This window comes from Pseudophryne corroboree, chromosome 2 (genome assembly GCF_028390025.1).
Source record: "Pseudophryne corroboree isolate aPseCor3 chromosome 2, aPseCor3.hap2, whole genome shotgun sequence".
Classification (NCBI taxonomy): Eukaryota; Metazoa; Chordata; class Amphibia; order Anura; family Myobatrachidae; genus Pseudophryne; species Pseudophryne corroboree.
In genome coordinates, this window is record NC_086445.1 from 804233051 (window position 1) to 804255964 (window position 22914).

The 22914-nt window shown below is 47.2% G+C and overlaps 1 protein-coding gene across 1 annotated transcript in view; it reads right to left on the bottom strand.

Annotated features, from left to right (window-relative positions):
- Positions 1-1029: 1029 nt before the first annotated feature.
- Positions 1030-22914, bottom strand: part of FUNDC1 (FUN14 domain containing 1) — a 31083-nt gene continuing 9198 nt past the window's right edge. Inside the window, exon 5 of the mRNA XM_063955629.1 lies at positions 1030-1689. Within this exon, the coding sequence (XP_063811699.1) occupies positions 1612-1689 (78 nt within the window). The 3' untranslated portion in view covers positions 1030-1611. The remainder of the gene's footprint in view (positions 1690-22914) is intronic.

A 22914-nucleotide genomic window follows, 5' to 3' on the forward strand; every position in this document is an offset into this window, starting at 1 on the left:
CCCAGCATCCACTTAGGACATCAGAGAAAATTTGCCCTACCCTCTAGAGCACATAGGCACAAGGATAGCAAAAACCCTTAGGCTGGGTACACATTTAACGATTCAGGGATCGTGGCCGGTGGTATGAACGAAGGGACAAAAGGTCGGTCGGTCGTACACACTGAATAATATAGCACTATATCGTTCATGGCCGCAGTCAGCAGCATGACGTCGGCCACGGGGTCATCCCATCTGCAGTGCAGCACAGCAGATGGGACGAGACACGTATGTGACGGGAGTGCGCAGTATTGGGTGCATGCTACCCGATGTCCGTGATATAATCAGTTCAATCCGCAGGATATGGCGACATACTGCCTAGTGCAGTGGTTCCCAAACTGTGTGCTGTGGCACCAAGGGGAGTCTCCAGGCATTTTTAGGGGTGCCTTAGGTTGGTGGTCCAGGACCAACTCAATTTATTTATGTTCAGTATAATAGGCAAAACCAGAGCTGGTGGCTGATCATAAAACAAGTGGACACAGACTTGAATCTTGTCACTCACCACACAATTGAACCTAAGGATGATATATAAACACAATTTACTTAGTTTAACAGATTTTTCAATAAAAAAAACCCATTTACTGTGACAAAAAAATTCTGATACTTTAGTGCACAGGGATTGAAAAAAGTTTGGGAACCCCTGGCCTAGTGTGTACCCAGCCTTAGTCACAAATGCAGTTAAGCAAATGAATGCAGAGTGCTACATTTCTCTGCAGGCCTGTGACTTCCATAACGGGCTTTACTATCATCACGGCACATAATGATCACTTTGAGAGTGACTATAATGACAGAAAAATTCATAAACTGAACTGAAGTTAGAATACTCTTCCTTATTCTATATATGTTACGCATTTAGAAATAAGTTTAGTGTATTAGAATAAAGTAAAAACCATACTTTGTTATTGCATGCAAATAAATACATTTGGATACAAACTGCAACTACTGACTTATTACATCTTAGCACACAATGTGATAAAGAAATGCTACACAATATTAACTTATAATTTGACATTTTATTTTGCAAGTTCTACCTAGTATTTCTGTAGAATGGTTTGTTGTATCGAGTGATTTTTTTCTCTCTCTCTCTCTCTTTCTTGTAAGAGTAACATTCACCAAGAAGGCTTTGATTGCCAATTACAGTACATAGTTTTGGCACTAGTTAGGGAGCAAAACACAGTTAAATAAATATAAAAAGTACAATTATGAAGTGACACTAACATAACCATTTACAGACCTAGTGTGATGACAGCATCATAAAATCACAAGAAAAAACAAAAACAAATCCAAAACCCTATACAAACCTGCATCTGAAATCAACTACGGTCAGTTGATGAATACAAGTAACAGTGTTTTTGTATAAGGTAGAGAAAGTTCAGTCTGTAGAAGTGTGCGCAGGCTACACAGTTCTTTGCAAGCACTCTCTATAGGTAAGCATTCACAAGAAAACTGCCTTAGGAATAAAACAAAAAACAAGCCATCTTTGTTTTGCAGCCAGGTATTTTCCTTTATCTTCATTTTCACAACCAGTCTTCAGTTTTATGTGATGAGTCTCATCATGCAGCTCATAACAGCTTCCTAAGAGGCAAGACCTAATAAGAAGCCTCCAACAAATCCCCCAGACACAACAATGTTCTGCTTGATGAAATCTGTTGACTGCAAGAAATAAAAAAATAAAAAATAAAACTTTAACCTTAATGAAATCAATAAGAAACAGATATTGTAACAATGTTTTTTTTTCTTATTTCAGACATTGTCCCGCTGTGTACAGTGTCACCGAGATGAGAAGCCAAGCGGTCTGATGTATGGCATAGAACTTTTAATATCAAAACGCCATGATTTTTATTTTATTTTTTTTATACTTTTTTTTATATTTCCACCTCCAATCAATTAAGGCAATTGAGGTGTGGGTCCCCCGGAAATGCTTAAGGGCTTTACAATAATAGGATTTTAATTACCTACCGATAATTCCTTTTCTCGTAGTCCGTAGAGGATACTGGGGTCCACATTAGTGCCATGGGGTATAGATGGGTACAGTAGGAGCCTTGGGCACTTTAAGAAATCAATAGTGTGCACTGGCTCCTCCTACCAGATTCAGTCTAGAAACCGTGCTCGAGGAGACGGACTTATCATGAGAAAAGAAATCAGAAAGGATAGTGGTGAGATTCGAACCAGCACACACTAAAGAGAAGAAAACCATGTTAACACAAACGGATCAGGAACAGCAACGGCTGATCCCACAACAATATTTAACCAAGTAACCCTGCAGGAAACACAAAGCACCGGGCGGGCGCCCAGTATCCTCTACGGACTACGAGAAAAGGATTTACCGTTCGGTAATCAAAATCCTATTTTCTCTTACATCCTAGAGTATACTGGGGATCCACATTAGTACCATGGGGGATGTACCAAAGCTCCCAAACCGGGTGGGAGAATTCTGAGGTTCTTGCAGAACTGACTGACCAAACTAAAGGTCCTCAGAGGCCAAGGTATCGAACTTGTCGAACTCAACAAACGTGTTTGAACCAGACCAAGTAGCTGCTCGGCAGAACTGTAAAGCCGAGACACCCCGGGCAGCCGCCCAGGAAGAACCCACCGACCGAGTAGAGTGGGCATGAACAGATTAAGGAACCGGCAAGCTTGTCGTAGAGTAAGCATGCTTGATAGTCAGCATGATCCAGCAAGCAATAGACTGCTTAGAAGCAGGACACCCAATTTTCTTGGGATCATAAAGCACAAACAGCGAGTCCGATTTTCAGTGATAAGACTTTCGTTTGACATAGATTCTTAAAGCTCTCACAACATCCAGGGACTTTGAAGTAGAAGAGGGGTCACAATTGGCTGGTTGATGGTGACACAGACACCACCTTTGGAAGAAACTGCTGATGAGTTCTGAGTTCAGCTCTATCGTCATGAAAAATCAAATAGGGGCTCTTGTGAGACAAGGCTCCCAATTCCGAAACACGTCGTACCGAAGCCAAGGCCAATAGTGTGACAGTCTTCCAGGTAAGAAACTTTACATCCACCTCCTGTAAAGGCTCAAACCAATCTGACTGCAGAAATTTCAACACCACGTTAAGATCCCAAGGTGTCGTGGGAGGCCTGAACCTCATGAAGCGAAGCTAACTGTTCTGGAAGAAAAATGGACAAGGCCGAAATCTGTACTTTTATAGATCCTAAATGTAGGCCCACATCTGCACCAGACTGCAGATAAAGCAGAAAATGACCCAGTTGAAATTCCACCGCAGGAAATTTCCTGTTTTCACACCAAGAGACGTATTTTCTCCAAATTCGGTGGTAATGTTTTGACGTTACCCCTTTCCTGGCTTGGATCAAGGTAGTAATTACCCTGTGCAGAATACCTTTCCGGGCTAGAATCTGACGCTCAACCTCGATGCCGTCAAACGTAGCTGCGGTAAGTCTTGATAGATGAACGGTCCCTGTTGTAGAAGATCCTCCCGAAGAGATAGAGGCCATGGGTCCTCCAGAAGCATTTCCAGTAGATCTGCGTACCAAGCCCTACAAAGCCAATCCAGAGCAATGAGAATTGCTTGAACCCTTTCCCTTTTTATTCTTTTGAGAATTTTTGGGATCAATGGAAGTGGTGGAAAGACAGACACCATCTGATAGACCCATGGAGTCAGCAGAGCGTCCACCGCCACCGCCTGTGGGTCTCTTGACCTGGAGCAATACCGCTGGAGCTTCTTGTTGAGACGAGAGACCATCATGTCGATCTGTGGAGTCCCCACCGACGAGTCAAGCACCCGAACACCTCCGGGTGAAAGCCCCACTCTCCTGGGTGGAGGTCGTGTCTGCTGAGGAAGTCTGATTCCCAGTTGTTCACTCCAGGAATGAAGATCGCGGACAGCACCACAGCGTGTCTCTGCCCAGAGGAGAATACTTGTCACCTCTGACACTGCTGCTCTGCTCTTTATTCCGCCTTGTCGGTTTATGTACGTCATCGCCGTCACATTGTCCGACTGAACTTGGATGGCTCGATCTTGAAGAATATGTGCTGCCTGCAGAAGGGCGTTGTATATGGCCCCTAGTTCCAGAACGTTGATCGGAAGAATGGTTTCCTGACTTGACCATTTTCCTTGGACGTGTTCTCCTTGGGTGACTGCTCGCCAACCTCTGAGGCTTGCGTCCGTGGTCAGAAGAATCCAATTTTGGATCCTGAACCTTCGGCCCACGGTCAGGTGAGAAGTCTGTAGCCACCACAGAAGAGAAAACCTGGCTCTTGGCGACAGACGTATCCTCTGGTGCATGTGGAGATGCGATCCGGACCATTTGCCCAGCAAATCCAGCTGGAAGGGCCTTGCGTGAAACCTTCCGTACTGCAATGCCTCGTAAGAGGCTGCCATCTTCCCCAGGAGGCGAATGCACAGATGCACCAATTTCCGGGTCAGCCTGAGGACGTTTCCGCAGTATTGACTGAATTACCAATGCCTTTTCCAGAGGAAGGAATACTTTCTGTACCTCAGTGTCCAGTATCATCCCCAGGAACGGAAGCCTCCGTGTTGGTTCCGGGTGAGATTTTGGCAGGTTCAGAATCCACCTGTGATCCTGGAGAAGTCGTGTGGAGAGGGCAATGCTGTGCAACAACCTCTCCCTGGATGGTGCTTTTAACAGCAGATCGTCCAGGTACGGTATTATGTTCACTCCTTGTTTGCGGAGGAGAAACATCATCTCCGCCATCACTTTGGTAAATACCCTCGGGGCCGTGGAGAGCCCAAAGGACAGGGCCTGGAACTGGTAATGGCAGTCCTGCAATGCAAACCTTAGATAAGCCTGATGAGGCGGCCAAATCGGACTATGAAGGTACGCATCCTTGATATCCAGAGACACCAGGAATTCTCCCTCCTCCAGACCTGAGATCACCGCTCTCAGCGACTCCATCTTAAGGTTTAAAATGTGCCTCACCGAACCGTCCGGTTTCGGTACCACAAACAGGTTGGAATAGAAACCCTTGTTTTGTAGTTGAAGAGGAACTGTGGCACAATGACCTGAGTCTGTACCAGTTTTTGAATTGCTTCCTGTAAAGTCATACTTGCTTCTTGAGAAGCTGGTAAGCCTGATTTGAAGAAACTGTGAGGTGGGAGTTCCTGAAACTCCAGTCTGTAGCCCTGGGCTATAAGATCTATGACTCAGGGATCCTGACATGACGTTGCCCATATGTGACTGAAGAATATCAAACAGGCTCCCACCTGCCTGTCTTCCAGGCAGTGCGGTCCACCGTCATGCTGAAGGCTTAAAGGAAGCAGAACCGAAGTCCTGTTCCTGTAAAACCTGCAGTTTCTGGTTTTCTGGGTTTACCTCTATTGCCTTTGAAGGCAGTAGAACCACCCTTGGCCTTACCTTTAAACTTTGCCGTCCGAAAGGACTGCAACGTTGGTGCAGAATAGGATTTCCTAGCCAGGGGTGCTGCGGAAGGAAGGTATGTAGGTATGTATGTAAGGTATGTAGGTATGTATGTATGTAGACTTACCAGCAGTAGCCTTGGATATTCACGTATACAGTTCATCTCCGAAAAGGCCTTCACCTGTGAAAGGTAGGCTTTCCATGCCTTTCCTGGAATCCGCAGTCCACTGGCGTAGCCACAAGCCCCTGCATGCCGACACTGCCATGGCAGTGGTGCGTGCGTTGAGCAATCCAATCTCCTTTATGGCCTCCACCGTAAAGTTAGGAGAATCCTGTATATGCTGTAGGAGTAAAATAATCTTCCCCCTGGATAAGGAATCTAACCCGTCAATTAGGTTACCGAACCATTTTGCAATGGCCCTAGTGATCCATGCACAAGCTATAGTGGGTCTTTGGGCTACCCTCGCAGCTGTGTACAAAGATTTGAGAGTGGATTCAATCTTGCGGTCTGCAGCATCCTTCAACGAAGCAGCCCCAGGAACAGGTAGAACTATCTTACGAGACAGCTTGGAAACCGAAGCATCCACTATCGGTGGGTTTTCCCATTTTTTCCTATCATCCTGAGGGAATGGGAAGGATGTAACTGTTTTGGAAACTGAAACTTCCTGTCAGGATTAACCCAAGTTGATTCAAAAAGAGAATTTAATTCCTTAGAAGCAGGAAAAGTAGCAGAGGATTTCTTTTTCACATTAAAAAAAGGATTCCTCCTCATTCTCTGACACCTTGTCAGGAATGTGTAATACACGTCTTATAGCTTCAATCAGGGCCTGTATTCCCTGTGCTAAAGCTGCATATCCCCCTACCAAGTCCACCTCCCCCTCCTCTGGGTCTGATACATCATTGTCTGTATCAGCCTGCATGATTTGGGCCAGAGTACACTTCTGTGTACAAATAGCAGGGGTCTGAGACCTTGGGGTGACCACTGAATCTCTATTCAACAGGTCATCTACAGATTGCCTTAAATATTGCGTCTCCTTTTCATTTTTCAATTTATTTGAAATATTCCCTTTTAATGATTCTAACCATACAGGTTCAGATCCACTAGTTTGAGAATGTGTACTATCCTGAGTACACTGCAGTGGATCACTGATTGAGAAAAACACTCTGCTGTGCATGATACACACTCCTTTGACATGATAAATGTGAGAGAAACACACACAGAGTAAGGAAAAGGTTAAAGCACAGAGTACAGTGGAGCCAGCCACACAGCGCCCCTATAGCTAAAAATTAAACTTAGCTGGGTCGCATCTAAGTACCCTTAATAGGCCTTAGTACACCAAATTATTGATCCCCCCCTTGCTATGACCCCCCGATACCGCTGAGGTGCTTTGGAGTCCGTGTGGAGGAGCTGCGCTTCCCTGACAGGCTGCATGTGTAAAGCTGCAGAGGGAAAATGGCACTGGTGAGCTGCTGGATCCGCTCATAGTGAAGGCCCCGCCCCGGTAATGGTGCGCGGTCTTCCCGGTCTTTATACTGGCTGAGGTGTGGAAGCATATCTGTAAGAGATCAGAACCCCTGTAATAGTGCCAGTTTTGCGGGAAATAGATGTGGCTCCAGCCGCCCCTCACAGCGGACACTACAGTGTACCTGAAACCTGGAGCGCTGCGCTACTACCCTCATGCCTCCATCACAGCTGGCGACCCGCTAACCAGACGCCGGCCACCTACTCACCATTTTTCTGGCTCTGTTAGGAGTGGCGGCTTGCTGCGGGTCTGTACGCTCGCCGTGGTGGGGCTTGCGAATAGGACCCTCAGAAGCTCAGTGTCCTGTCAGCGGGGAACGGGACCATTAACCCTAGTGAGGTTGGGCCTCCCCCTGCCCCCAAGTACCACGAAGCAGGCAGTCTGTTGCAGAAAACACTTCAGGAGCTTCCTAAGCGTGACCGCCTCCTCCAGGCACATTTTCTAAACTGAGTCTGGTAGGAGGGGCAAAGAGGGAGGAGCCAGTGCACACTATTGCTTTCTTAAAGTGCCCAAGGCTCCTAGTGGACCTGTCTATACCCCATGGCACTAATGTGGACCCCAGTATCCTCTAGGACGTAAGATAAATAATATTTACTTTAGCACCCTATAGCAGTATCTGCTATTATCTATCCAACTTTCTCACACACTTGACTTTCCTCAGTAGTGTGATGCGTTGGGGTGGTTTTGGCTGGGCTGTTTTTGGGAGTGTTGCACGCCCTAGACTTGAACCCTTAGAATGTTAGGGACTTCCCAGAGTTTGAGGTTACCATGAAGTGGTGGGTAAGCCCGTAATTTTGGCCAGGAATATGCAAAATACCTCATGTATTACTGTTCCAATTAGTAATGTTTGAATAGTGCACCTGCATTCGTTCTCTTTGTGTGTGGCACTACAGGTCTCAGTAAGATAGCACCTCAAATTAATTGCAGTTAGGGTGTGCAGCCTAGGGCCCCTTCCCTATGTACTTTAAAGTATTAGTTTGCATGCTCTCTAGAACACTTCTGCTTAATAAATTGCTTTATATTTAACCACTTGCCTGGCATGGTCGCATTAGATGCGACCACACCAGGTTGTGCTTTCCCACACATGATTGCATCTAATATGACCTGTCAGAAAGCTCACTGTGCGGCTGCAGGAAGAGAAGCTTCCCGCAACTGCTACTCTCAGTGTGATCTCCTAAGTGTGTGTTGGAAAAAAAAAATATTAGTCAGTTAAGTGGTTAAAGCTTCTTAAAATGTTTTTCATATAGCCATTTATATCAGCCAGGGAGAGTTGTATGTTTTCAATTCCCATGGATATGACATGTTCTCCTGTAGTAAAAAAAAAAACAGACTGGTAGGTTGACTGCATATAATTGTATGCAAGTCTTTTCATATTTTAGGCCTCTACTGCAACAATACACTGGAACAAAACAGTAATTGTACAGTGTTACTATATAAAAAATAAGGAGATTTATGGTAAGACTTACCATTGTTAAATCTCTTTCTGCAAAGTACACTGGATTACACAGGGAATAACATTGGGGTGTAGAGTTGGATCTTGATCTGAGGCACCAACAGGCTAAAGCTTTGACTGTTCCCAGGATGCACTTCACCGCCTCCTCTATAGCCCCGCCTCCAGGCACTGGAGCTCAGTTTTGTTAACCAGTCCAATGCAGTAGCAGGTAAGAGAGATGACAGTAGTCAGTAGCCACATATAATCACACAATCTCACGACAGAAGGTACCAGCGGCTAATGCCATACCAACCCAAAGAAGCTAAGTACGTCAGGGTGGGCGCCCTGTGGAATCCATTGTACCATGCAGAAAGAGATTTAACAATGGTAAGTCTTGCCATAAATCTCCTTTTCTTTAGCGGGGTACACTGGTATTCCACAGGGAACAACATCAGGGATGTCCTAAAGCAGTTCCTTATGGGAAGGGACGCACTGTAGCGGGCACAAGAACCAGACGTCCAAAGGAAGCATCAAGGGAGGCGGAAGTATCAAAGGCATAGACTCTGATGAACGTATTCACTAAGGACCACGTAGCCGCCTTGCACAATTGTTCTAGGGACGTGCCACGGGGAGCCGCCCAAGAAGGTCCCACAGACCGAGTAGAATGGGCCTTGATAGTAGCAGGAGCTGGAAGTCCAACCTGCACATAAGCTTCTGCAATCGCCATTCTAACCCATCTTGCCAAGGTCTGCTTATTTGAAGGCCAGCCACGTTTGTGAAAACCAAAAAGGACAAAGAGAGAATCAGATCTCCTAAGAGAGGCGGTTCTCTTCACATATATACGGAGAGTCCGTACCACATCCAAAGACCGTTCTTTGGAAGACAAACCAGGAGAGATAAAGGCCGGACCCACAATCTCTTGGTTAAGGTGAAAAGACGACACCACCTTAGGCAGATAACCAGGGTGAGTTCTAAGAACCGCACGGTCAAGGTGAAAATTCAGATAGGGTGACCGACAGGATAAGGTACCCAAATCTGAAACCCTTCTAGCAGAGGCAATAGCCAGCAAAAACAAGACCTTAAGTGTAAGCCACTTCAGTTTCACAGAATCAAGAGGTTCAAACGGAGAGTCTTGTAGGGTATCCAGAACAACCAACAAATCCCAAGGAGCCACAGGAGGGACATAGGGAGGTTGAAGCCGTAAAACACCCTGAGTGAAAGTATGAACGTCAGGCAGAGATGCAATTTTTCTCTGAAACCATACCGACAAGGCTGAAATATGAACCTTGAGGGAGGCCAGACGAAGGCCTAAGTCCAGGCCCTGTTGAAGAAAAAAAAAAAAAAAAAAAAGTTTGGCAGTACTGAACTTGTATGCATCATAATTCTTAGCCGCACACCAGGTGAAGTAAGAATTCCAGACCCTATAATAAGTCTGAGTTGAAGCCGGTTTACGGGCTTTCAACATAGTTTGAATGACCTCCTTAGAAAATCCTTTGGCCCTCAGAACTGAGGCTTCAAGAGCCACGCCATCAAAGCCAGTCGGGCAAGATCCTGGTAGACACAAGGGCCCTGAACGAGGAGGTCTGGGCGTTGCGTAAGTAGAAGAGGATGCTCTATCGAGAGACCTTGCAGGTCTGAGAACCAATACCGTCTGGGCCACACCGGAGCGATTAGAAGTAGTATTCCTCCTTCGTGTTTGAACTTCCTTATTACCCTGGGCAGGAGTGACACTGCAGGGAACACATACAGCAGCAGAAAGTTCCATGGATTTGCCAGCGCGTCCACGAACGCTGCTTGAGGATCCCTTGTCCTTGCTCCGAAGACCGGAACCTTGGGATTGTGTCGAGACGCAATCAGGTCTACATCTGGTAGGCCCCACTTGTCCACTAGGAGCTGAAATACTTCCGGATGAAGGCTTCACTCTCCAGCATGTACGTCTTGATGACTGAGGAAGTCCGCATCCCAGTTGAGTACCCGCAGAATGAACACTGCCGATATGGCTGGCAGATGGCGTTCCACTCATTGAAGAATCTTTGACACTTCCATCATTGCCATGTGGCTTAGAGTGCCGCCTTGATGATTTATGTACGCCACCGTGGTGGCGTTGTCCGACTGTACTTGAACAGTACCAGAGGCAGGACAAGTTTCAGAGCATTGAACACTGCCCGCAACTCCAGAATGTTTATCGGAAGGAGAGATTCCTCCCTGGTCCACCGACCCTGAAGAGAGAGTGTTGCTCAAACACCGCGCCCCACCCCCGCAGACTGGCATCCGTCCTTAGGAGAACCCAGTTGGAGATCCAGAAGGGACGACCCCTGCTCAATCGTTGGTCCTGGAGCCACCAGCTCAGAGACAGAAGAACTTCCGGAGTCAAGGAAATCATGCGAGACCTGATCCGGTGAGGCAGGCAGTACCACTTGGAAAGGATTAACCGCTGCAAAGGGCGAGAATGAAATTGAGCGTACTCTACCATGTCGAAAGCAGACACCATGAGGCCTAGTACTTGCATCGCCGAGTGTATCGACACACGTGGGAAGATAGGAAGCATCTGATCCTGTCCTGAAGTTTCAGGACCTTCGCCGGACACAAGAACAACCGTTGGTTGTGTGTGTCCAGTAACGCCCCCAGGTACACCATGCTTTGAGCTGGGACCAGTGGGGATTTCTTCCAGTTGATGAGCCACCCATGGGATTGCAGGAATTGGATCGTCAGTTCCAGATGACGGAGGAGAACCTCTGGGGAGTTCGCCAGGATCAACAAGTCCAGAGACGGCAGGATCCTGATACCCTGACGGCGGAGAAGGGCCGTCATGACCGCCATGACCTTGGTGAAGATTCGCGGAGCCGTGATCATTCCAAAAGGCAAGGCCTAGAATTGATAATGTAGGTTGCCAATAGCAAACCGCAGATATTGCTGATGCAACATAGCAATAGGTATATGTAGGTAAGCATCCTGTATGTCCAGGCATACAATATAGTCCTTGGGCTCCAAGGCCAGAACAATAGAGCGAAGAGTTTCCATACGGAATTTGGAAACCTTCACAAATTTGTTCAAAGACTTGAGGTTGAGAATGGGACGGGAAAATCCATTCAGTTTCGGAACTAGGAACATGTTGAATAGTACCCCCTGCCTCTCTGAGACAGAGGCACCGGCACTATCACTCCTGTGTCCAGGAGGGATTGTACCACCAAATGTAGAGAGTTTTTGCTTTCAACGGATCCGAAGGGATATTTGTCGAGCAAAACTGGCAAGAGGGACGTTTCTTGAAAGAGATGGCGTATCCGTGAGCGACGACTTCCCTCACCCAGGCGTCTGAAGTGGTCTGTAACCATACTTGTGCGAACCGCATAAGTTGGCCTCCCACCTTGGGGTCGCCCAGGGGGAGGCCCGCCCCGTCATGCAGCAGGCTTGTCTGGTTTGGAAGCAGACTGACGGGCAGCCCAGGAACGTTTAGGTTTGGGCTTAGAAGTTTTGGAAGTGCGAGCCTGCTTTGTGTACGCCTGACCCTTTGCCTTACTTGGAGGTCGAAAGGAACGAAAAGGTGGTACTCTTAGCCTTCGAAGCCGAAGGATTAGTACTCGGCAGACATGCAGTTTTAGCAGACACTAAGTCGGCAACAATCTTGTTCAGATCTTCCCTAAAAAGGATGTTTCACTTAAAAGGGATCACCTCCAAGGTATTTTTGGAGTCCAGATCCACAGACCAGGACCGCAACAACAGAATCCGGAGAGCCAGAATGGACGTAGTAGACGCTTTGGCTGCCAGCTAACAGGCATCAGAGGCCGCCTCCTGAATGTAATGAAAGGCTGTGGTAATACATGAAAGACACTGTCTCCACTTCAACTTCTTGAACCCAGGCTTCAATAGCTTTTGCAGCCCAAAAAGCAGCAATAGTAGGTCTATGTACAGCACCCGCAAGAGTGTAAATAGACTTGAACCAACCCTCCACACGCTTATCTGTTGGTTCCTTCAAAGAGGTGACGGTAGTGACAGGCAGTGTAGAAGACACCACCAGATGTGCAACATGCGAGTCCACCGGCGGCAGTGTTTCCCAATTTTTACTTAACTCTGCAGCAAGGGGATAACGAGCTAGCATCTTTTTAGACAGGGAGAATTTCTTTCCTGGAGACTCCCAGGATTCCTGACGCATGTCAACAAAATGGTCAGAATGTGGCAAAACTAATTTAGTAACCTTCTGACGTTTGAACTTATCAGACTTCTTAGACGTATCTGGAAGTTCAGGTTCATCATCAATCTGAAAAATCAGTTTGATTACCTCCAAGAGGTCAGGAACATCCACCTGTGTTGTAGATTCCCCATCAGAAGCATCTGCATCAGTGTCTGATGGGTCAGTATATACGCCATTTTCAATGGATGAAGTATCCGAAACATGCGTGGATTGTCAAGGAAGAAATGGCCCGCTTAGATTACCCTTTGGTCCTAGGAGGGCGAGAGTCAGGCTTTTGTTTAACCAAAGACTGATTTAACTGCTGTAACTGAGTCAACAGAGAATCCACCCATGGTGTATTTACAACAGGGACAATATGCGATTGTACAGGCACAGGAGGTCCCACAGGGGGCGCAAGTCTCATTACTAGCGTAGTCAGTAAAATTACAAAAAGCAGCCCAAGGTGGGTCTTGGTGTGCCACCGGTGCTGCAGGCTGACCGAGGGGTACAGAACCCCCAATACCTGGACCCTCAGCTGGAATATTTTCCTCAGATAAATCCGCGGCATCAGCACTGCATGACGCAGGATCAGCCATGGATCTCCCGCCCTGTGAAGCAGACATTATTGGAGAATGTAGCCCTAGGGCATAACAGTACAATATAGCCAGACACAGTACCTGACAAAAAACTCCTGTGGAGTGTGATGCAAATCACAAACAGAGGATTTAAGTGGTATAAGGCGACTGAAATACACAGAGAAAAATACCAAACAGTATATCCTGTGAAACACTATATACAGTATATAGGACCCTGATGCACTTAGCCCCCGTCAGGGTACAGAATAATAAGATTTTACTCATCGGTAAATCTATTTCTCGTAGTCCGTAGTGGATGCTGGGAACTCCGTAAGGACCATGGGGAATAGACGGGCTCCGCAGGAGACTGGGCACTCTAAAAGAAAGATTAGGTACTATCTGGTGTGCACTGGCTCCTCCCTCTATGCCCCTCCTCCAGACCTCAGTTAGGATACTGTGCCCGGAAGAGCTGACACAATAAGGAAGGATTTTGAATCCCGGGTAAGACTCATACCAGCCACACCAATCACACTGTATAACTCGTGATACTATACCCAGTTAACAGTATGAAATATAACAGCTTCTCAACAGATGGCTCAACAATAACCCTTTAGTTAGGCAATAACTATATACAAGTATTGCAGACAATCCGCACTTGGGATGGGCGCCCAGCATCCACTACGGACTACGAGAAATAGATTTACCAGTGAGTAAAATCTTATTTTCTCTGACGTCCTAGTGGATGCTGGGAACTCCGTAAGGACCATGGGGATTATACCAAAGCTCCCAAACGGGCGGGAGAGTGCGGATGACTCTGCAGCACCGAATGAGAGAACTCAAGGTCCTCCTCAGCCAGGGTATCAAATTTGTAGAATTTAGCAAACGTGTTTGCCCCTGACCAAGTTGCAGCTCGGCAAAGTTGTAAAGCCGAGACCCCTCGGGCAGCCGCCCAAGATGAGCCCACTTTCCTCGTGGAATGGGCTTTTACTGATTTAGGATGTGGCAATCCAGCCGCAGAATGCTCCAGCTGAATTGTGCTACAAATTCAGCGAGCAATAGTCTGCTTAGAAGCAGGAGCACCTATTTTGTTGGGTGCCTACAGGATAAAAAAAAACGAGTCAGTTTTCCCGACTCCAGCCGTCCTGGAAATATAAATTTTTAAGGCCCTGACTACGTCCAGTAACTTGGAATCTTCCAAGTCCCTAGTAGCCGCAGGCACTACAATAGGTTGGTTCAAGTGAAAAGCTGATACCACCTTAGGGAGAAACTGGGGACGAGTCCTCAATTCTGCCCTATCCATATGGAAAATCAGATAAGGGCTTTTACATGACAAAGCCGCCAATTCTGACACATGCCTGGCCGAAGCCAAGGCCAATAACATGACCACTTTCCACGTGAGATATTTCAAATCCACAGTTTTAAGTGGCTCAAACCAATGTGATTTCAGGAAACTCAACACCACGTTGAGATCCCACGGTGCCACAGGAGGCACAAAAGGGGGCTGAATATGTAGCACTCCCTTTACAAAAGTCTGAACTTCAGGCAGTGAAGCCAGTTCTTTCTGGAAGAAAATCGACAGAGCCGAAATCTGGACCTTAATGGAACCCAATTTTAGGCCCATAGTCACTCCCGACTGTAGGAAGTGCAGAAAACGACCCAGCTGAAATTCCTCTGTTGGGGCCTTCCTGGCCTCACACCACGCAACATATTTTCGCCAAATACGGTGATAATGGTTTGCGGTTACTTCTTTCCTGGCTTTTATCAGCGTAGGAATGACTTCCTCCGGAATGCCCTTTTGCTTTAGGATCCGGAATTCAACCGCCATGCCGTCCAACGCAGCCGCGGTAAGTCTTGGAACAGACAGGGCCCCTGCTGTAGCAGATCCTGTCTGAGCGGTAGAGGCCATGGGTCCTCTGATATTATTTCTGTAAGTTCTGGGTACCAAGCTCTTCTTGGCCCATCCGGAACCACGAGTATCGTTCTTCCTCCTCGTTTTCTTATTATTCTCAGTACCTTTGGTATGAGAGGCAGAGGAGGGAATACATAACCGACTGGTACACCCACGGTGTCACTAGAGCGTCCACAGCTATTGCCTGAGGGTCCCTTGACCTGGCGCAATATCTAGTTTTTTGTTTAGGCGGGACGCCATCATGTCCACCTGTGGCCTTTCCCAACGGTTTACCAACAGTTGGAAGACTTCTGGATGAAGTCCCCACTCTCCCGGGTGTCGGTCGTGTCTGCTGAGGAAGTCTGCTTCCCAGTTGTCCACTCCCGGAATGAACACTGCTGACAGTGCTAAGACGTGATTTTCCGCCCATCGGAGAATCCTTGTGGCTTCTGCCATCGCCATCCTGCTTCTTGTGCCGCCCTGTCGGTTTACATGGGCGACTGCCGTGATGTTGTCTGACTGGATCAGTACCGGCTGGTTTTGAAGCAGGGGTTTTGCCTGACTTAGGGCATTGTAAATGGCCCTTAGTTCCAGAATATTTATGTGTAGGGACGACTCCTGACTTGACCAAAGTCCTTGGAAGTTTCTTCCCTGTGTGACTGCCCCCCCCCCAGCCTCGAAGGCTGGCATCCGTGGTTACCAGGACCCAGTCCTGTATGCCGAATCTGCGGCCCTCTTGAAGATGAGCACTCTGCAGCCACCACAGTAGAGATACCCTGGTCCTTGGATACAGGGTTATCAGCCGATGCATCTGAAGATGCGATCCCGACCACTTGTTCAAGAGGTCCCACTAAAAGGTTCTTGTATGGAACCTGCCGAATGGAATTTTGCTTCGTAAGAAGCTACCATTTTTCCCAGGACTCGTGTGCAGTGATGCACCGATACCTGTTTTGGTTTCAGGAGGTCTCTGACTAGAGATGACAGCTCCTTGGCTTTCTCCTGCAGGAGAACACTTTTTTCTGTTCTGTGTCCAGAACCATCCCCAGGAACAGTAGGCGTGTGGTAGGAACCAGCTGTGACTTTGGAACGTATAGAATCCATCCGTGCTGATGTAGCACTTCCCGAGATAGTGCTACTCCGACCAACAACTGCTCCTTGGACCTCGCCTTTATAAGGAGATCGTCCAAGTACGGGATAATTAAAACTCCCTTTTTTCGAAGGAGTATCATCATTTCTGCCATTACCTTGGTAAAGACCCTCGGTGCCGTGGACAGTCCAAACGGCAGTGTTTGGAATTGGTAATGGCAATCCTGTACCACAAATCTGAGGTACTCCTGATGAGGATGGTAAATGGGGACATGTAGGTAAGCATCCTTGATGTCCAGGGATACCATGTAATCCCCCTCCTCCAGGCTTGCAATAACCGCCCTGAGCGATTCCATCTTGAACTTGAATTTTTTAATGTATGTGTTCAAGGATTTCAAATTTAAAATGGGTCTCACCGAACCGTCCGGTTTCGGTACCACAACCAGTGTGGAATAGTAACCCCGTCCTTGTTGAAGTAGGGGCACCTTGACTATCACCTGCTGGGAATACAGCTTGTGAATTGCCTCTAGCACAGCCTCCCTGCCTGAGGGAGTTGTCGGCAAGGCAGATTTGAGGAAACGGCGGTGGGGAGACGCCTCGAATTCCAGCTTGTACCCCTGAGATACTACTTGAAGGATCCAGGGATCCACCTGTGAGCGAGCCCACTGATCGATGAAATTTTTGAGGCGGCCCCCCACCGTACCTGGCTATGCCTGTGGAGCCCCCGCCTCATGCGGTGGACTCAGAGGAAGCGGGGGAAGAATTTTGATTCTGGGAACTGGCTGACTGGTGCAGCTTTTTCCTTTGACCCGCTTGCTTTTTTGAAGCCGAAAGGACTGTACCTGATAATACAGTGCTTTTCTTAGGCTGTGAGGAAATCTGAGGTAAAAAATTTTCATCCCAGCTGTTGCTGTGGATACGAGGTCCCAGAGACCATCCCCAAACAATTCCTCACCCTTATAAGGCTCTATGTGCCTTTTAAAGTCAGCATCACCTGTCCAGTGTCGGGTCTCTAATACCCTCCTGACAGAATGGACATTGCAATAATTCTGGATGCCAGCCGGCAAAATATCCCTCTGTGCATCCCTCATATATAGGACGACGTCTTATGTTCGCAAAATAGTATCCCTGTTTGAAAGGGTTACAGACCACGCTGCAGCAGCACTATCTGCAGGTCTCAGTCTAGAACCTGAGTGTGTAAATACAGACTTCAGGATAGCCTCCTGCTATTTATCAGCAGGTACCTTCAAAGTGGCCGTATCCTAAGACGGCAGTGCCACCTTTTTTGACAAACGTGTGAGCGCTTTATCCACCCTAGGGGATATCTCCCAGCGTAACTTATCCTCTGGCGGGAAAGGGTACGCCATCAGTAACTTTTTAGAAATTACCAGTTTCTTATCGGGGGAACCCACGCTTTTTCACACTTCATTCACTCATTTGATGGGGGAACAAAACACTGCCTGCTTTTTCTCCCCACACATAAAACCATTTTTTAGTGGTACTTGGGTTAATGTCAGAAATGTGTAACACATTTTTTATTGCCGAGATCATGTAACGGATGTTCCTAGTGGATTGTGTATATGTCTCAACCTCGTCGACACTGGAGTCAGACTCCGTGTCGACATCTGTGTCTGCCATCTGAGGGAGCGGGCGTTTTTGAGCCCCTGATGGCCTTTGAGACGCCTGGGCAGGCGCGGGCTGAGAAGCCGGCTGTCCCATAGCTGTTACGTCATCCAGCCTTTTATGTAAGGAGTTGACACTGTCGGTTAATACCTTCCACCTATCCATCCACTCTGGTGTCGGCCCACAGGGGGCGACATCCCATTTTCAGCATCTGCTCCGCCTCCACATAAGCCTCCTCATCAAACATGTCGACACAGCCGTACCGACACACCGCACACACACAGGGAATGCTCTGACTGAGGACAGGACCCCACACAGCCCTTTGGGGAGACAGAGAGAGAGTATGCCAGCACACACCAGAGCGCTATATACTGTAGGGATAAACACTATCACTGAGTGAGTTTTCCCCAATAGCTGCTTGTATAACCAATATTGCGCCTAAATTTAGTGTCCCCCCCCCCTCTCTTTTTAACCCCTTGAGCCTGAAAACTACAGGGGAGAGCCTGGGGAGCTGTCTTCCAGCTACACTGTGAAGAGAAAATGGCGCCAGTGTGCCGAGGGAGATAGCTCCGCCCCTTTTTCGGCTGACTTTTCTCCCGCTTTTTTCTGTATTCTGGCAGGGGTAATTACCACATATATAGCCTCTGGGGCTATATATTGTAGTTATTTTGCCAGCCAAGGTGTTTTTATTGCTGCTCAGGGCGCCCCCCCTCAGCGCCCTGCAGTCTCAGTGACCGGAGTGTGAAGTGTGCATGAGGAGCAATGGCGCACAGCTGCAGTGCTGTGCGCTACCTTGGTGAAGACTGAAGTCTTCTGCCGCAGATTTTCCGGACCATCTTCATGCTTCTGGCTCTGTAAGGGGGACGGCGGCGCGGCTCCGGGAACGAACACCAAGGACGGGTCCTGCGGTCGATCCCTCTGGAGCTAATGGTGTCCAGGAGCCTAAGAAGCCCAAGCTAGCTGCAAGCAGGTAGGTTCGCTTCTTCTCCCCTTAGTCCCTCGTTGCAGTGAGCCTGTTGCCAGCAGGTCTCACTGTAAAATAAAAAACCTAATTTTAAACTTTCTTTCTAGAAGCTCAGGAGAGCCCCTAGTGTGCATCCAGCTCGGGCCGGGCACAGAAATCTAACTGAGGTCTGGAGGAGGGGCATAGAGGGAGGAGCCAGTGCACACCAGATAGTACCTAATCTTTCTTTTAGAGTGTCCAGTCTCCTGCGGAGCCCGTCTATTCCCCATGGTCCTTACGGAGTTCCCAGCATCCACTAGTACGTCAGAGAAATAGGGATAGCAATATGTGTGTGAGATACACGGAATAGGAACCACACAGCAGCTATTGGCACACACAGTCACATATACAATGCAGAAATTATTACAAACAACAATAAAACTGCACTAGACTAGCAATACTACGTAAAGCTATGTATGCATACAGATTTAACAATGCACAGTAAATACTGGATGTATATCACAGAATACTTGTACTAAATATTCCTGTAGTTATGCACTTGTTCTTAACTAACACTGTCTAAACGACATGTAGAATACTTAAGTGTCCTGTAAATGCTCAGCGCTGATGAAGCAGGCGGCTTTACAGAAGAGACAGTGCCCAGCAGTCCCAGAATCAGCGCAGCTGTGCGTAATGGCACCCAAACGCTGACAGGGAGTGAGAGAGAGAGAGATGCAGCTCCAGGGCGGGAACATCTGCTGTAAATGGCACCAGGGGCTGGGGGAGGAGCTACAGGTCAGAGCCTTATCCCCTCTGCTGGACTTCACCACCGGGTACTATGGAGCCTGTACTAAACGGATTTTAGTAAATCTGACCTGTGCTCCTTGCCCTGGTGGATATAGTGGGGTCCCTGCACGGCCACAGTGTCTACACCAGTGGCGCGGTCCGTCTCCGGAGACCGCAACTGGATTGCGATTTCGGCAGGTCCCGCCTGGGGAAACCTCTTACCTCCTCCCTATCGTGCGGCCACATGATCCAGGAGAGCAGTGGCGGTATGTGTGCCTGATGAGACCGGAGCGCCTCCGCTGAAAGTACCCGGCAACCAGGGCGCGGGAGTATACAGCGCCGCTGGGGGAGGTGATTGAGCCGCATCACAGAATGTCAGTATGACATATAGCACCAATTGCCTATGCTGCGGCCCTCTAAGTCTTCTTTCTTATCAGAAAAGCTCTTTTCAGGGCTGCCTAGCGCAGCCCCACCTGTTAGTGACCTGCACTGCAGGCACCAACTTACAAACTGAGCTCCAGTGCCTGGAGGCGGGGCTACAGAGGAGGCGGTGTAGTGCATCCTGGGGACAGTCAAAGCTTTAGTCTGTTGGTGCCTCGGATCAAGATCCAACTCTACACCCCGATGTTATTCCCTGTGGAATACCAGTGTACCCCGCTGCAGAAAAAAAGGATATCATCAGGTGACAAACATTTACTGGAAGGACTAAAGGCCTTGAGGAAATATACAGAAATGCTAGATAAATAATCCAATGTATTTAGGCATATTAAACGTCTATAGATAAGAGACATTTTAAAGGTATCAAAGAAGAAAAATACAACTTTGGTGCTGAAAAAGCAACAACAAAAAAACAAATGAAAATTTTTTTTTTAAAAATCGGAAATTGTATAAGCATACAGTATTTCTGTGTCATGCAGCTGTATCATATTGGCATCCTCAGGGAAAAATAACGTTATAAAAATGAGAAAGCTGCAGTCAGATATAAAATGATCAATGAGCTAATACTGCTAATCACACTATTACACACTTTAAAACCACAAAAGTGACATTAGCATCTTAGGCTAAAAAAACGACAAATGCAAGCTATAAGCATCTATCTGGACTAATAATGTAAACACTATCCTGAAGTAGGAAAGGTTATGTGCTGGTAGGTGGCATTGGCAAAGAACATATGCACAAACTTCCAAAAGGCCATTCTTAATATGTATGTAGCTGTGAGCAAGAACTTGCCGCAAGTGACGCTGTAAACAGACAGTATATTACCATCTAGAATGCCCCCTTTGGGATCCCGAATGTTGTCTAACCCATTAAGGGGTATATTCAATTAAAGTCGGATCCATTCCGACATGTATTTGTCGGAATGGATCCGACAAACCCTATTCAATCCCATCTTAATTTGACTTTTTCCAAGTCGAATTTAGAGGAGGAGAAGGGGGGCAAACCGTGGGGGGGGGGGGGGGGGGGAGGGGGGCAGCCGGCGGGCATACAAGGAGATCAGCGATACGGAGTAACGCTGCAGCAGGATGTCACTCAGCCGCCCGACCTCACAGCAGCTTCCACCCGGCTCCAGCAGCATGCTGGAGCCGGGTGGAAGCTGCCGTGAGGTTGGGCGGCTGAGTGACATCCAGCTGTAGCGCTGATCTCCCTGTATGCCCACCGGCTGTCCCCCCGTCTCCCTGCGGCTCCCCACCTCGCCTCCTCTGGGTCCACATCTCAGTCCGACATCATTTTGATGTCGGACTGAGATGGTCGAAAAGGGGGCCAAAACCTGTCGGATTTGGCCCCGTTTTCGACAAACACGTGGATCGGCAACTATTCCGCCGATCCACGTGCTTTTCGACAAGCCGAATTCATCGACTTGTCGAAAAAATTTCAAAATATTGAATAGGTCGAATCAGGATTCGACCTTAAAAAGTCAAAAACTGCCGTCTTTTCGACAGACGGCAGTTATCGACTTCAATTGAATATACCCCTAAGCCTGTGACCAACTTATGTTCCGGGTGACTGAAATTAAAAAAAAAAAAAAAAAGTGTAGAGTAGCAAGAGGCTTATGATCAAGATGCCGTTCTTGAACATGCAGTGCTGCTGTCGGTCAGTACGATCTTGCAAAAATTAAGTAATGCGGTAATGTAAATCTATAATGCATAGTTTACATACATATTATAAACAAAGTCCCTGACATGTTTCTATGCCAATAGAAATTTCCTCAGAAGGTTAGTATCCAAAGGTTTCTAATACTTAAGGGCCCCATACACTAACGCAACACGTCCGACTGTCATGTCGCAGGCTATCATCCCCGCAGCCTCCCGAGGAGCAGGATCGCATACGATACATTGTATGAGGTCCTTTTGCATACGATGTATCGTATGCGATCCCAGCCATGCCTGCAGGGTCGGACATGATCGTTAGTGCAGCACATTCAATCTAGGGGATCCGATCCGATGCTCACGGGAACGCGCATCGGATTGGATCGGATACATCTCCAATATACCCGATTTCACCCAATATATTGGCCCAAAATCTGATGAAATCGGGCATTATCGTTCTAGTGTATGGGGCCCTTAACACTCTGAGAACATCGCTACTGGAGAAGAAACTGTTAGAAACTTTTCGGTTTGTTTACCAAGTATTTTGGAGGTCAATTTACTAAGCCTTGGATGGAGATAAAGTTTACGGAGATAAAGTACCAGCCAACCAGCTCCTAACTGTTAATTATTCAAATCTAGCCTGTGACATGGCAGTTAGTGGCTGATCGGCTGGTACTTTGGGCCTAATTCAGATCTGATCGCAGGAGCAAAATAGTTTTCTAATGGGCAAAACCATGTGCAGTGCAGGTGGGGCAGATATAACATGTGCAGAGAGAGTTAGATTTGGGTGGGGTGTGTTCAAACTGAAATCTAAATTGCAGTGCAAAAATAAAGCAGCCAGTATTTACTCTGCACAAAAACAATATAACCCACCTAAATCTAAATCTCTCTGCACATGTTGCATCTGCCTCCCCTGCAGTGCACATGGTTTTGACAATTAGAGAAAAATGTTGCTGCTGCGATCAGGTCTGAATTAGGCGTTTTATCTCTATCAAAGGCTTAGTAAATAGACCCCTTAGTTGTAAAACCTGAAGTTGCCAAATGAAATCTAAAATGTAAAGTTTTTACTAGCCATATTTTGCTAGTAAAAGCATTGCCCTCTTAAATGTTGGGCATAAACACGATCAGAAGCACCAGGTTTTAGTACCTGTTTCTTATTAAAATAAACCCTTTTATTTTTAATCTATATATCCACTACAGATTTAACATTACTTCACTATGCACTTTGGGTGTAACATTACTTGAATCCATGTATAAGACCATCATCTGGATCACAAGCTTCCAGCTTACATGGCTTACCTTCAGTGACCCAGAATACAAGCTGAATGACAGGCTGGGTTGAGACACCAACTCTGTATTATACTGTCCATTTACAGCATCACTTGCTAGACTATCTTGCTCCACATTTT